The sequence below is a fragment of the Talpa europaea genome (genome assembly GCF_964194135.1).
Source record: "Talpa europaea genome assembly, chromosome: 12".
Lineage (NCBI taxonomy): Eukaryota > Metazoa > Chordata > Mammalia > Eulipotyphla > Talpidae > Talpa > Talpa europaea.
This window is the reverse complement of record NC_140079.1, coordinates 9974761-9990349: the sequence shown is the minus strand read 5'-3', so window position 1 is coordinate 9990349 and position 15589 is coordinate 9974761. Positions and strand designations below refer to the sequence as shown.

Sequence of the window (15589 nt, the reverse complement as noted above, 5' to 3'; positions counted from 1 at the left end):
GGGCTGTCCCGTCATTATGTGGCACCAGTCCCTGTGGTCACGGCTGGACCCGCCCCGGGGCGCAGCCTGGGGTGGGTGCAGGGCTGACCCTTTCTCACCCTGGGCCTCTCTCAGTCCCTTCCTGGCCCTCTGTCCTGGTCCTGGACGAAGTGGCAATTGAGGGGGGGACTGGCCCGGAGTTTGGTCCCTGTAATGAGGGACCCTTCTGCCTCGGAAGAGCTTAGATTCTTGTGGGGAAGCAGACGCTGAATGATTAGTATTATGTTAATTTGCAAACTGGGATAGACACCGTGGAGGACCGCCTTAGGCTTTTCTGAGATTGTGGGTGTGGAGTGGGGCTTGGGGGCTTCACCTTCAAGGGGCAGCGAGGGCTTCCTGAGGAAGTGACCGTGGAGCTGAGACCTGGCATGTGGCCGTGGGGCTCAGCCGTGCCAGTAGAGGGCACTGCCGGGACAAAGGCTTGGAGGGAGGACTCCCTCAGCCTGCATGGCTGCACCTCGAGTCTCAGAGAGGAGCACCTGCTGTCGTGGCTTCTCTGGAGGTGACAGGGGCTGTGGGAGATGTTAAAGCAGGCCCAGGGATGGGGTGCGGGGCTGGGGGGATCTAACTGGTAGCCAAATGGGACTGGATTTAGGGATAGTTGGCAATGTCATCTGGACAAGTATTGGCCATAAGGGGAGAAATTGGTACTCGCTGGTACGCAACCCCAGTGTGGGACTTGGGTGCCAGGGTTCTCACAGTCCACGTGTACTGCTCCCACAGGACCCCACAGGCCAGACACTTATTTCCCATGGTTCTGGAGGGTGAGGTCCAGGATCAAGGCCTGGGCAGGGTCGGTGTGTGATGAGGGCGCTCTTCCTGTTCACAGATGCTCTGCTGTGTCTTCACGGAGCCACAGGGCCCAGGGCGCTCTGGGGTCCCTTCTATTTAGGACACAAATCCCATTGGTGAGAGCCTCGCTCCGCCCTCACGATGTTACATGAATCAACATGAATTTTGGGGAGACACGAATATTCTGTCTGTAGCAGGGACTCGACACTTCCTTCCCATCACGTCACCTCCCCTGTTGTCCTGTCACCCTGTCTCCCCTGAACCCGTTGTCCTCTTGCCTTCTCTCCCCTAAGCCCGTGACTCTTCACCCCCAACTCTCTGCCCTTGCTGCTTCCCCCCTTCCCTAGCTGCTCCTCTCCCCATCACAGCCCTCTGTTGTCTCTGCAGACGCTGCCCGTCTGACGCTCTGCCTGAGGCCTGTCTGTGAGGGACCGGGGGGCCACCCCCCTCCAGGGAGGAGGCCAGAGGCTGCAGGTTCCCGCCAAGCATGGCGCCTGCCTGGGGCCCTGGTGTGGCGTCTGTGGTTGGTCCCGTGGGCTTCCTCGTGGTCCTGCTGGTCGGAGGCTGCGCGGCAGAAGGTAAGAACTGGTGCGGGGTGTAGGGCGTCTGAGTGCCCATTTACGGGTATGTGTGCTGGGGCCTCCCCAGGGCTCTTGATTTTGCCAGCCAGAGCCTCTGTGCGCCATGAATGAGGTCGAGGAAGCATTTACAGTGCATCAGGTCCTGAGGGATTCCCGGTAAATAACAGTGATGGCATTAATAAAACAGTAACAGTAATGATGGTGATGATGTCTGTCTCCCCAGCCAACTCTGCCTTGGCACAGACTTTATCTGTTTCACCCTCCTTCAGCCGCACAAAAACATACCCCATTTCCTGCCACATTTTTCAATGAGGGTAACAGGCTCAGAGGGGACAGGGACTTACTTTAAATCGCTAGGAATTAGCCAGAGTTCACCATTACTTAGTTGGCAGACATGTAGGCAGACAGACCTTCCCAAGGGAGCTTCTTGGGAGATAGGATATTGAAGCTAGGGCTTTGTGGGTGTGTAGGAGTTTGGTGACGGACAAACTAGTGGAAAGTCCTAGAGGTAAGGAGAGATTGGTGTATGGTTTAAGGAGGAAGAAGACTGCATTTCTGGCACTAACATATTGAGAATGAGGGTCAGGCCTGACCCTAACACCAAGACACCCCTTCCTCCCCAAACACACCAAGGGGCCTAAATAAGATACCACTCAGGCCCATGGGGACCCAGAGTAAAGCCCTCAGAGCAAGAAATTGGGATGCTCAGGCAGGGTTTGAATCCTAGCTCTGCTGACAACCTGCTGGGTTGAGCTGGGCTGGAGACTCAACATCTCAGCTGATTGAATGAGACTCATCCCATTTTTCACGTCCTAGTGCTCTTGTGACAAGAACATGTAATCGGCCCTTGCATACCGCTTACACATAATAGGCCTACAATCTTAAATTACCACAGGTAAAATAATGACTGCTGCCAGGTGAGAATATCATTCACATAACACACCTAACATACCTGAATCATCCATTTTTTCTTGGTTTTTAGTAAATGCCTAATGCGTTCAGATCAACCACCACAACCTGATGATGTAGCTGATTGGTGCTACCATCTTCCCCTTTGTATAGATGGGGAAACTAAGGCACAGTGAGCTTATGTCATAGCCAGGAGGTGGCTAGATTGAGATTTGAACAGAGGCCAGGTTCCTGACCACTGTGTCACATCACCTCCAGGCCAGCAGCCAGGCATGACTGGGTCCTGTCACCCCCAGGCCTGTGTCTTCCTGGACTTGGTTCCCACAGTGGGAATGGTGGGCCAAAGGTACTCAGCATCCTCACTTTTTCATTCATTCATTTAGCACAAGTCTGTCTCTCCCCTTTGGCACAGCTGACATCGGGGACCAGGTCCTTCTCTGTGGGAGACCTGCGTAGGCACTGGGGTGCTGAGCAGCATCCATGGTCCCACCTGCTCGTGCCAGGAGCGCCGCCAGTTGTGACAATCACAGGTGTCCCCAGGCAAAAAATGGCTCAGCCCAGATGAGAACCTCTGATTTACCTTCACTGCCTGAATAAATAATTTATTTTACTACTTTGACATCTTGCTCCTATGATAATTGCCAGTCTGGGTATGATGAAGCCAGGATTTCCCCCATTTACAGGTGTTGGAGAAACTAAAGCTACACAGTAGCCATTGTGATGAGGGGGTGTTGATCATGGAGTCTGGAGACTGCCCTGGCGTGGGTTCAAATTCTGGCTTTGTTGAGTCACCACAGGTAGATCTGTGTCCTCTTTTATCCAGTGGGTTTTTAGTAAGAACCTACTGTATGCCAGGCACTGGTTTATGCACCTAGAACAAAACAAACATTCCACTGGCAATGGAGCTAGGCTGATAATTTAGTGTGTTGGATGTGAACATGCCAGGGAGCAAGATGAGTAGGAGGGGAGATACAGGTGGGAGGGGAGCGCTAGGGGCTGCATTATAAATGGACAGGAGGAAGTCAGGTAAAGTTGCAACAAGGAGGTGGCATCTGAACAGAGACCTAAAGATATCTGGGGGAAACATGTTCCAAGCAGAGAGCATAGCACATGCAAAGGTCCTGGGGCAGGACTATGCCTGGCATGTTGGAAGAACAGTGAGGAGGCCTGTGTGACTGGAGCAGTGAGTGAGGGGAGGGGATGGGGCAGGTTTTACAAGGCCTTGTGGGCACTGGGAGCTCTTGGGCTTTTTATCTGTAGGGAAGTGGGTGTAGGAGGAGGCATGGGTCCTGGCTTGGGTGCTCACAGGTACCCTCTGGTGGCTGCTATAGGAAGGACAGACTGATGGGGTTGGGGGGACCAGAGCAGAGGGGACCAGGCTTGTCCCAGTGGACAGAGAGGGGTGTGACTCAGGATATCAGCACTTGGTATATAGTGGGAGCCTGTTTAGTGGGTGCTCCCTCCATGAGTTCTGTACTGACTTTGTTACTTTGGGGCTGGAAGTGAACCCAGCTCTCCATCTGCTTGGGTAGAATTTTGACCCTGTTGGTGGGTCTGTCTAGCAGAAACTGTCGTCTGGAGGGAATCTGGGGAGCCAAGGCACTGTGATATGCACTGCCAGGTTCAAGGAGTGGCCCAGGTCCTCAGGGAGTCATTTGGGGCGGGGAGTGTCCAGCCTCAGCAAGCCCAGCAGGCGCCTGAAAACCTAACCAGCACCAAAAGGAGCAATTTCTGCTCCAGAAATGTTCTCTTATCCTTTGGGGCCTTCCCAGGATGCTGTGGGGCCGACCCAGGCGGGGTTGGAGGGAATGGGTGGGTGGGTCTCTGGCTCTGGCAACAGATTCTTCTCTGCAGAATCTGAAATGGAAAAAGAGAAATTGGGCCAAGCCCTTCCGGCCTTCAAGCTGGTGGTTGGCATCGCCACTCTGAACTTCCAAGTCTCTTTATATAAGATACAGGAATACTTGGGGTGCTCTCCGTTAGTGAAGACCTACAATCTTATTTACTGAGCCGGCTGCTTGCAGAGCTTGGAATCCCAGCTCTGCGCATCATGAGCCGGCTGACCTGGTCTGCTCACGGCCCCTTCCCAGCTTGTTGCTGCTCTGAGGCATGGATGTGAGGCTGTGCAGAGTCTCACCAGCCCCAGCACAAAGCATTTGCTTGTTACATGCTCCGGCCATACCCCAAAGTGTCTGTCTTGTATTGGAGGCCCCTCGGCAAGAGGAGAGGGAGAGGCAAGTGAGAGAACCTGAGTGGCCACAAGGAATTTTCTTGTGGCCTCCTTCTGGAGGGGTTGGGTCTCAGAGCTGCTTGGAGATAGGCTGAGAAGGCGTCTGCCTTGCAGATGGGAGCCCAGGGTCAAGTGGGCAGCTTCACCGGGTCATCAGTTGGGCATCAGGCCAAAACGCCATTTTCTCAAAGGTCATCAGACATCAAAGGAGCAGTTATGTGGGGTCCCAGCAGTTACGCCCCGTGCCCACCTTGTGAGTGATGGGGCAGTTCCTTCAGCCAAGCATGATCAGGACAGTGGTGAGAGGTGCCAAGGCAGTGGTGGGAACAGAGGGTCTTCTGGCCCTGCCTGCAGTAATCTGAGGCTACTCCCCAGGCAAGACACTGGTCCAGCTGAGGTTGGAGCTGCCAGATGAGGGAAGGAGAAGGGAAGTCCAGGAGGAAGGAAAAACACAGGCTCCTGCTGTGTCTCAATCCTGGATTGGCCGTTGCTTGGGGTGTGTCCCCCACTAGCTGGATGCCTTCTGCTATCCACAGCCAGCTCTGCCCTTCCTTCCAGCTCCTCCTGAGGGAAGATTTTCCCAGAAGTAAGGTTCCTGACCCAGCCACAGTGACTTTCCCTTGGGACCTTGGCTGGAGACGCAGATGGCCTGGGTCACCAGATTTGAGGCTCTGAAGAGGGCCGGCCCCGGCATCAGAGCCAGAGAGCAGGGCTTAGCCCAGAGCCCAACATGAAGCAAAGCATCTAAGTCAGGCTGCAGGCCAGGAGTTGATAGTAGCACAAAATATGGACTTGGAGATGGAGAGTCGGGCTTAAAATTCCAGTGCTGTCGCTTCTGAACTGTGTTACTTCATGCAAGGTCGTTAATCTTCCTGAATCTGTACAATCCCACCTGTATAATGGGATCAGCAGTCACAGGATACACTAGGGCTGAGTAAGACCCCATATACCTAGAGTGGCTTTATTGATTTTCATGAGAGATGGTCATATCATTGGGAGTAGATCCTTGTATGAGGGAGGTGACACCAGTCAGGCAACTAGATGAGGACTCTTTCATTCAAAGCCCAGCCTGCCATAGGTGGGAGAAACAGACCTGTGGGTACACAGACTTGGAACCTGAGGCCTTCAGCTTCTCGGAGTTTCCAAGCTGCCAGAGCTTTCCAGGTCAACCTGCACTAACGTTGGAGGCTCAGAGGCCCAGGGTTCCCCAAGCTTGAGTTGTTCACGTCACATACCAAACTTTTACTTAATATTTTCTTTAATCAGCTCACCTTTTTGTCACTTTAATTTTAACATCTTTAAATACAGTCATGCATTGATGAGGCATGCATTAATGATGAGGATCCATTCTAAATGCATGATTAAGTGAATTTGTCATCAGGTTAACGTCATGGAGTGTAATGACACAAACCTAGATGGTACATCCCATGACATACCTAGACTTGATGGTGGAGCCTATGAGGACCCCTGGCATGTATGTGGTGCCTCATTGACCAAAACATTGTTCAGTGATGCATGACTTGTTCACTTAAAAGGTGTCCCGCTTCCTTTTTACAGCTATGTAGTATTCCACCTGGTATATTCATTTAATCGATCTCTTATTATTGGGTAGGCAGTTTGTTTCCTGAGGGACCTTGTAAGTATGTTACAACCTTTGAGTCTGTTGGTTTAAAAAAAAAAAAAAACCTCAGAAGTAACTGAATTCATTTTCTGGGATACATTGTAGCATTACAGTGAATGGAAACCCAATATCCCTTTGGGTGATTCAAAGGTTACTGTGTAAAGTCAATAAATAGAAAACAATGGTGATAAATTCACTGGATATTGTAGTCTGCCTCAGGTGTTCAGACACGGCTCCCATTAGAGATGTTCTTTGAGAGATCGAATACACCAGATCATGGGCACGAGCCACCCCAGTTCAAACCCCAGCATGTAGCCACTGACTAGCTTGCCCATGAAGGCGTGCCTTGCCTGTTCTGTGCCTTAGTTTTCTCAAGAGTGAAATGGGGCCACAATGGTCTTGCCCCTCAGCGCTTTTGGAACCATTTGATGTTCCTGCCTGTACCCCTCTCCCCCGGCATACTCTAGGCACTCAGTAAGCACTCGCCCTAGTGGTTGTTGCTCCATAGGCTTTGGAAAACCTGATCACCCTTTCCCAGCTTCTGAGTCCAGCTTGGCCCTCTTGTCTGGACACCTTGTGTGGGCAAAGATGCTAGAGCCCTGGGTCAAAATGCTGGCTCTGACCTTAGTTCTCTACTTTTCCTGCTTGGTGCCTCAGTTTCCCCAAATGTCCCGCCAGCAAATTAAACCAGGCTCTCTGTGACCACATTTCCTCCAGGGTTTGGCTGACCAAACACTGAACTTGAGGGCCTAAGACTGGAGGGTCTCCTCTTCCTCCATGGCCTGTGGCACCGGGTCTTTGTGGGTCTGCCTGTGTGAGGTTGTGTCCACATGTGAGCGTGCGTGGCTGCTGTATGCAGCAGTGGGGGTGGGGAAGGCTTCGATGGTGGTTTTTCTCTGCCTTCCCCCTTCTCTGCCCAGCTCTTTGATTGGGCCCACATGGTATCTCAGCTCAGGTTAGGGGGTAGAGGGCTTGTTTGCAGAGCCCCAAGCAGTCCTGGCCATGAACCTGGGCTCACCAGAGCCCCTTCTTTTTCTGCTCCATCCTCAGAGCCCCCCAGGTTCATTAAAGAGCCCAAGGACCAGATTGGAGTATCAGGGGGTGTCGCATCCTTTGTGTGCCAGGCTGCGGGTGACCCCAAGCCTCGGGTGACCTGGAACAAGAAGGGCAAGAAAGTCAACTCGCAGCGCTTTGAGGTGAGTCGGTACCAAGGGAGGTAGCCTAGGGCCAACACCCCTCACCCCACCCTCAAGGTGGGGCCGTGCACCTCAGTCGTAGAAGATAGAACTAACACATGCCCCAGATGCAGCCCAGGCGGCCAACACGGGGAAGCCTGACTGGCAGCTTCTCCCACCCCTCCCTGCCACGTGGCCCCACCTGCCTGTCCAGGTAGGACCCACCCAGGCTCTCTTGCTCTGCCTCCTCATGCCCCTTGGCATGAGGCCAGGCCCTGCCTCTTCAGTCTTCTCACTCAGACATGGTCACACACACCACTGCTGGGATTCACACCTCCGTGCCGGTGCATGTGATCATGCTCGCCCCATTCCACCTCCCGCGTGCCTTCACACGCCCGCCACGCACACGGACGTCTGCCGCACCCACACACACAGCGCCCTTTCACTTGCCCATCCCCAGGCCATTTTCTGCCTCCAGTGCCTTCACGCTGGGCACCCACACGCGTGCAGAAGCAGCTCTTCTCCCGGTCACCCAGGCCCGGGCTCACCCTGCTCTTTCTCTGCTGCAGACCATCGAGTTTGACGAGAGCGCGGGAGCCGTGCTGAGGATCCAGCCGCTGCGGACACCTCGCGATGAGAACGTGTACGAGTGTGTGGCCCAGAACTCTATCGGAGAGATCACCGTCCACGCCAAGCTCACTGTCCTCCGAGGTACTGGGCATCCTGGGGTGGGCACCAGAGAGGTCAGGCTCTGGGTTTTGGGGACAAACGCCGAAGGGATCTGAGAAAACCTCGCTTTTGGATTTTCTCCTTGGGGGCCGCTCTTTCTCTTCTCCGGCCTGTAACACCGCTGGGGCCCAGAGCCTTGGCTGGGAGGGATTTATCGAGCCTTGGCAGGAAAAAGTAGCATTAAGGGAATAGAGTTTCCTTGTTTGTCACCTCAGTCAAGTTTACAAGTTTACCCGAGACTGATCCAACTCGCACTGGCTCAAGTAAGAAAGAGAATTGGTCTGTGCACAAGTCACGCATTGTTTAATGATGAGGGTCCGTCCTGAGAATGGCATCGCCAGGCGCTGGGTGGACATCAGGGTGGAAGGACACGCTGGACGGTGACTGCGGCTCTGAGCTAGCCCATGGGAACCGCCGCCGCCCGGCAGGTTCGCCATGGCCGGAACGCAGCCAAGCGGCGGGACTGCAGGGAAGGTGTCCGTGGAGCAGCTCGCTCTAGGTTCACCCGGATCCAGGAGCTCGTGGGATGGTCACAGGACTCACTCTCCTCTGGCTTTGTTTGCTTCCATATCAACTATATGCTCCGTGAGCTCCCCCCACCCCCGTCAGCTCCGGACTCCTGGCCCCCACCCAAAAGAGAGGCCCGCGGGACCCAGGACTGCTGTTCGCTGGCCCAGTGTAGGCATCCCTGAGCTGGCATCAGGACAGGGGGGCACATACTCCGACTGTCAGAGTCCTCCCTGGAGTCAGGGGTGGGTCAGCCCATGTAGATGGGGTTAGTCAGAGGCTCGTCCACCAAAGGAACAGAGGAACAGATGTTGGGCAGGCAGAAACATCTGCCCTCCACATCTCCGTGTGTTCACGTGGAGCCTTTGGGAACTCTGCCGGGCTGCCTGCTGGCCTCATTCAGGGGGGCTGGCTGCTGCAGGAAGTGGCTGAACACGGCCATGTGACTCCTAGCTGCCTTCTCCGTCACAGGCCGGTTTAGCCCAGGGGCCAGCAACTTGAATTCAAGTGCTGGTGCTACCACTCTGTAGCTGTGTGGCCTTGAGCAAGTTAAGGAACCTCTCTGAGCTGTTGTTTCCTCATCTCCAAAGTGAGGGGGTCGCTGCGTGAACCAAGTAGGGGATGAGCGCAGTGCCCTGCAGGGTTGTGCTGTGGTTGGTCAGTTATTGCTGTGATTGTCATTGTGGTTACTTTGGTTTGAAGAAGATGGCTTCCCCTAGTCCTGCTGTGCTTCTCCAAGGGGTGGGTTCTGCCTGTTGCCGGGGGTGGGCCTGTGGCTCTGGCCCTCTCTTATCTGAGTGTGGGCCACAGCCAGCCATTAGCTAGAGTGTGGCCCGACATGTGACTCCTGAATGAGGGCAGTGGAGCCGTGGCCAAGCTTAGAGCCCTGGGAGGGGTTGTCCATTGGCCCCGGGGGCGGGGGCACTCTGGCCTAGACCCCGGTGTGCAGTCTGCTTGGAGCCCCTTGCTCAGAATGCTTTGCCGTGACCGTCTGAAAATCTTAGTGTTTTAATGAGGGCCCATAGTTTCATTTTGCATCAGCCCCAGCTGGAGGGTTGGGGCGGGGGCTAACAAAGGGAGGAGCAGGAGAAGTCATATGCACCCCGGGCCGCCCCACCTCTTCCCAGCAGATATTTTTGCTCTGACCTTTTCCGGGCACAGACAGAACAGCCTGCCTCCTATTGCCCTGTGCCAGCCTCCATTGTGAGCACTCAGAGAGTTAAAAGGACAAGCTGTGACTCTGTTAACAGCCCAGTCGCGGGAGTCTGGAAAAGACGGATCTCTGCTCCCTGCCCCCCCAACACGGCTCCCAGCTTCTCTCTGTTCTCAGGCGCCCTAGAGGGCCAGGGTGCTTGGGCCGGGTGCCTAATCCCAGGTGTTCGCCTTTTTCCCCAGTGGAGCCCCAGGGCCTCCCCAGCCCCAGGCCCTGAGCCCCAGGGACCATGAGCCCCAGGGACCCTGAGCCCCAGGTACCCTGGCTGCGCTGGAAGGCCTGGGCTGCCCACAGCTCCCAGTGTTCCCGCCCCCCCTCCTCCCCCACCATCTGATTGTGGTCCTTGCTCACGCCTCCCTTGCTGTTGTTTTAATTAAACTCTGAGGAATCGGGCACAATGTGGTACACGATGAACATTTTTGTTTAATTAGGAACTCTCGGTAACGTCAGGCGGCCACCACCTCCCCCCGCACCTGCGCGCCTGCTCCCCACCCTGGCTGGCTGCCGCCCACACACACTCATGGGGCTCCCGGGGCTGTGTACACACAGGAAGTGCTCACGTGTGGGCACGTGGTGGCGCAGGTACGTGTGTGATGACCACGCACATGCGTACATGCCACACACATGGCACCCTGTGTGTGAACTGCACACGCCTTGCACACCTGCATGGTGCACACAGACACATGCAGGTCGGATGTGGGGATACAGGGGTGCTGGCAGACAACCCAGGCTCAGTGCACACAGCCAGCCTCGAACACCAAGAATTGAACCCTGGTTGTGTTCACCTCCGTTAACCCATCAGAGCTGCTTAGGTCATCCAGGCCTCAGACCCAGGAACAAATGGGGCTCAAACCACCTCAGGTGGGGTCTAGCCACACCCCACCCCTGAAGACCCCAGTGGGTCCAATCCATTTTGAGGGCTGTGCATCCAGCACCCCCAGACACCCAGGCTTGTCCTCAAACCCCAGCCTTGCTGTGTCCTAACTGTGGCCACTCTCTGAGCCATAGTACCCCTCTGTGAACAGGCCCTACCTCAGAGGAGGTATCTACACAGCACCTGGTGCTCAGGAAGCATGGAGGCCACAGCGCCCTTGTTCCCCCAGAGACCCGGAGTGGTGCTGCCTCCACCTGCCTCTCCCTTGCTCCGCCTGCACCTCCTGCTGATGCCTGGGGTCAGTTCCCTTGCAGGCCTCCATCCCATCCTTGACACCCTCCCGCTTCTGCCCAGTGCCACGGCATGGGTGTCACTTCCTTTTTACACAAATTCCTTGTCCACACTGGGAGGCAGCAAACTCTCTGTGAAACACCTGAAAATAAATACCTTCAACTGCGGGACAGGCAGCCCTGTGGTGACTTCTGAGCTGCGCTGCCAAGGCAGGAAAGCCCCCGTCGCTGGCCAGGAAGTGCACGGGCATGGGCAAGTGCCAGTAAAACTTAAACAAAAGCTGGCTGAGGGCCAGATTGGTTCAGAAGTGGTGCCCGTCAGCAACCTAGAATCTCTGGTGTGCATCATGTTCACTCTGGAACCTGTCCCCTGGACACAGTATCCTGGGCTCTGCTCCGAGGCTTTGTGTGAGAGGATCCCTCCTGCCTGTGTCTGACGAGTCCCTGTTGACAGGGGGCCTAGACCACCTCCAGCCTTCGCCGACTCCGGGCACCTCCGTGCTCCTCTGGTGCGTGGGCTTAGGATGCTAAGCTGAGGGCCAGGATTGGGTGGGTGGCACCCAATCACCCCTCCAGGCCCGGATGGGATGTCAGCAGGCATGTCAGCTTCCCTGCCAACTTCAGTCACCCCAGCCCCTGGGTGCTCACGTCTGGCCCTTGTCCGTCAGGGGTGGGCCCGTGCCGGGACTGCTGTAACATGCATGTCTGGCGGAGGGGCTTAGCAGCACTTACTGCTTCACAGCGCTGGAGACTGGGAGTCCAGCATCGAGGGCTGAGCGCTCTGAGGGAAGGGAGGACCCTTGGCGTGTGGACAGCCGCCTTCTCCCCGTGTCCTCAGTTGTCCACCTGAGCCCGTCTGTGTCCTGACCCTCTAGATGGACAATAGTTTTGTTGGCTCAGGGCCCATCTTATGACCTCATTTAACTTGAATCACCTCTTTAGCATCCTGTCTCCAAGCACACTTGCCTTCTGAGGCCCTGGGAGCTAAGCCTTCAGCACAGGAGCCTGAGGGCAGGTGTGCATTGCATTCCAGACAGGGTGGGGGGAGGTGTTAGTGGCCATCTTAACACACTCTGTTCCCAGCCCCCTGCCTCCCACGTGGGGCACCCTTTGTGCACGAAAGACCAGACCAGAAATGAGGGGCATTGGGAGTTAGAGCCAAAGAAACCTGGAATTGGGTGCAGGGAGAAGAGAAGGTGGAGGCCCCCTGTACTGCCCCCCCCACCCCGGCTCCAGCTCCAGCTAAATTAGCCCACAGAGCCTGCAGTCTGCCTCTGCTTAGCCTAGGACCATCTTCTTGCCCATCACACGGGGAGCAGGGCTTCCCAAGGAGGTACATTTTCTCCTCCTGGTGTCCCCCTACACCTCCCTTTACCACTGAGTGACGTGCAGACTCTGGATGTTAAATGGGAAACCTGGAGGGGTGGCACCTCTCCATAGGGGAGGGGGTTGAACTAAGTCATTCTCATTTATAAAGTGCCTACTGTGTGCCAGGCCCTGCCCTGGGGGTGGGGATATGGTGACCACATACCTTCATCATGGTAAGTGGAGTTCGATCCTCAGACATTCTGGATGTCAGCTGCCTAAGGCAGCATAGACGAGGAGGTGCAGAGGGCCAGGGAACCCCAGCCCTGGAGTCTTCCCCGGGGGGAGATTGATAACCGAGCAGCAAAGAGGCCAGCTTGGCAGGATGGGCGTGTGACAGAGGGAGGGTGGTGAGCAGGGCTGCGGTGGCTGGGAGGCTGAGTTCCTCCTGAAGTGGTGGGGCCGCAAGAAGGCTGCAGCTGGGAGAGTGTGGTTCACTTCTGTTCTGGAAAGTCCCCTCTGGCTACTGTCTGTGGCCCTGGCATCGCTGCCTTCAGGCTGGTCACACTCTGGAGGCATCCTGGGCACTGTGGGTATGAGCAGCTTCCCTGGCTCACACTTACTCAATGCCCCAAGCACCCTGCATCCCTGTGGTGGATAACCCAAAATGTCCCCAGATTTCACCCAGTGTCCCCTGGGCAGCAGAGTTGCCCCAAGGTGAAAAGCCTTGGTATGGGCTGATGTTCTCACGTGAGAGTCACCCCCACCCATGGACAGGGGAAGAAACAGCCTCGGGATGTCCAGGGCCAAGGTTGTGGTCCCCGAGCCACATCCTGCAGGGGTGGCCCTGCCATAACTGCATCTCTCCCCCATTTTTCCTGTCTCCTTCCTCAGAGGACCAGCTGCCCCCCGGCTTCCCCAACATTGACATGGGCCCCCAGCTGAAGGTGGTAGAGCGGACCCGGACGGCTACTATGCTCTGCGCTGCCAGTGGCAACCCTGACCCTGAAATCACCTGGTTCAAAGACTTCCTACCTGTGGACCCCAGTGCCAGCAACGGGCGTATCAAGCAGCTGCGATCAGGTGAGCGCAGGTGACCAGCAGGCTGTGGGAGCCACAGAAGGTGGTCGTGGGAGGACATCACCTCTGACCATGGAGGGAACTGGTGTTGAGAGGGAGTTCAACATTGAACCCCTGAGGGTAATAGGACATGGAAAGGCAGGACAATGAGGGGGCGGTGGAGTGCTGTGGGAGGAGAGCTCCTTGGTGCTTGGGTAGGGACATAATAGATGCACAATAATGGAGAACTCCAGTGTGTCACAGGCACAGAGTGTCTCCAGTACCCAGGCAGTGGAGTCCTGAGGCGCACAGTTGTGGGTGATATGGAAACCATAAGCTGTTGGGTCTCTGCGGTGCCCCAGCAGAAGGGCAGAGGTGATAGGGAGCCATGGAGGGTGCTAGGGGGAGTCCATCTTCCGCTCCTAACCATTAGGTATATAACAGGACATTGGCAGTTAAGATAACGGGGAGCCATGGAAGGGGGCAGAGGCAGAGTGTCTTCCATGCTGAAGCGTTGGGCATGTCCAGCAAGGAGATAATGGGGTCCAGACAGGTAGCAGAGGGAAGTGGCATAAGGCAACAAGAGAACATTCCCAGTGGATGTCTCCAGTGGAGATAGTGGGCCACAGACAGGTAAGGTAACAGGGAGCCATCAAGATCTGCAGGGAGAGAGTACCGCCAAGGCCGTCGCCCTGAGTATGTAATGGGGCACGGACAAGCAGACTGGCAGCCCAGGCTGAGCTCCGGGGACCTCGGAACACAGCTCGAGGCCTTGTCCACTCTGGGGATGGGTGAATTCCATAGTTGTGTCTCAGCATAGCACCCGCGAGCCCTTCTGTGAACTCCTCTGTCTAGGGGACTGTGTGTGTCATGTCACTTGTCCCACTGCTTCATGGCGTGTCTGCATGCACGTGTCTGGGCTCACTGTTGTGGCCTGCTTCGTGGGTGGGCACACACAGGCTGTCCGTCGGCACAAACAGGTTTGCCTGCCCTCCCAGAACAGAGCTGTGCATGTGCACCCTGGCCCCGCAGCATCCACGTTACAGGCCTCCCTTCATACACGTACGCAGGCAGCGCCCCCATGTGCAGGCACGTGTGATACCCGCAGGTCCTCGTGCGTGCGATGGGCACTAGGGACGTCCCGGGTGTGCTCACGTGCATTTCAGTCTATTGCAAGTACACACGGGGACATGCTTCTATCCTGTCTCCCCTCTCAGACTGGCCCTGAGCCTCCCCCGGAGGCCCGGCTGCCGTCCTCCGTCTCCCTCCCTCACTGCCCAGCTGTTGTCTGAGGACCCAGCCGCCCCGCCTCTGCTTTCTGTTCTTCCATCCAAGACCCAGACCCTGCGTAGTGCAGAGGTGGAGCCCAGAATTTCTTCCCTGGAGAAAGACCATCTCACCGGGGAGAGAAAGAACCTTCTCTACCCAAAGATATTTGCAGTGTGGGGCCTTCCACTGTAAGAATGGTGGCCACACTGGGCATCTGGTTGCTCCCTGCTATTATAGTACCTGCAGGGTGAAGTGGTTAAGGGCCCAGCCACAGGCCCCAACTCCTGGGGCTCAGACTGTGCCCTGCAGCAGTACATCCTCTTGGGACCTTGGTGTCCCCATAAAAGGTGCCTTATCCCTCACATTATGCCGACAGAATACCTGGCACAAGTCAGTGCTTGATGAACATAAGCCGCGTTATTAATCATCATAAACCTGATTGTTATTCTGACTTCCCCACCTCAGTGAGGATCCAGGCTTCTGAGTAACCACCCATTAATGTTCCTCTTCTCTTTTCTTGTCCTCCGTTGTAAACGTTCAGAAACCTTTGGTAAGTCTAATTTCTTCACCACGTCAACAACTAACGTCCCCCTTTGTGCCCCTGTCCTCTCCCCTCAGACTAACAGCCACCGTGACAGTAACTGTGACCCACTCCACGTGGCATGTTTACTAACGCCTTCCTGCCCTCCTCACCCCCACCCCTGCCCCAATGGTCCTCCAGCTCTCCTCAGCCAGGCACCAGGGGGCTGCAGAGAGAGGAGCCCGAAGGGAAAAGAGGAAAAAACCACAGGACCATCAGAGTTAGATCAGACCCCAGAATGGGGGTGAGGAAAAATCAGAGGAATCTGGGGACCCATGGAGCTTTCTATATAACAGTGCCTCGTCCCATTCTTGGCCTTGACCCTGTTTAGAAAATGATGAAATCAGAAGTTTAAGTGCTAGATCTGGGGTGAGAGGGTAGTTTCCAGGTGGGCTGGTACTGGGCACTTCTTATCC

General features: G+C 55.7%; 1 protein-coding gene across 7 annotated transcripts in view; it reads left to right on the top strand.

Moving 5' to 3' along the window:
• Window positions 1-1318: 1318 nt before the first annotated feature.
• The window catches only part of PTPRS (protein tyrosine phosphatase receptor type S), a gene marked incomplete at both ends in the record, with an annotated part of 57897 nt that continues 43626 nt past the window's right edge, over window positions 1319-15589 (top strand). For all 7 annotated transcript variants that reach the window (XM_084248821.1, XM_084248822.1, XM_084248818.1 and 4 more), the window contains 4 exons: window positions 1319-1409; window positions 7223-7368; window positions 7917-8058; window positions 13160-13348. In XM_084248821.1, the coding sequence (XP_084104947.1) occupies window positions 1319-1409; window positions 7223-7368; window positions 7917-8058; window positions 13160-13348 (568 nt within the window). The remainder of the gene's footprint in view (window positions 1410-7222; window positions 7369-7916; window positions 8059-13159; window positions 13349-15589) is intronic.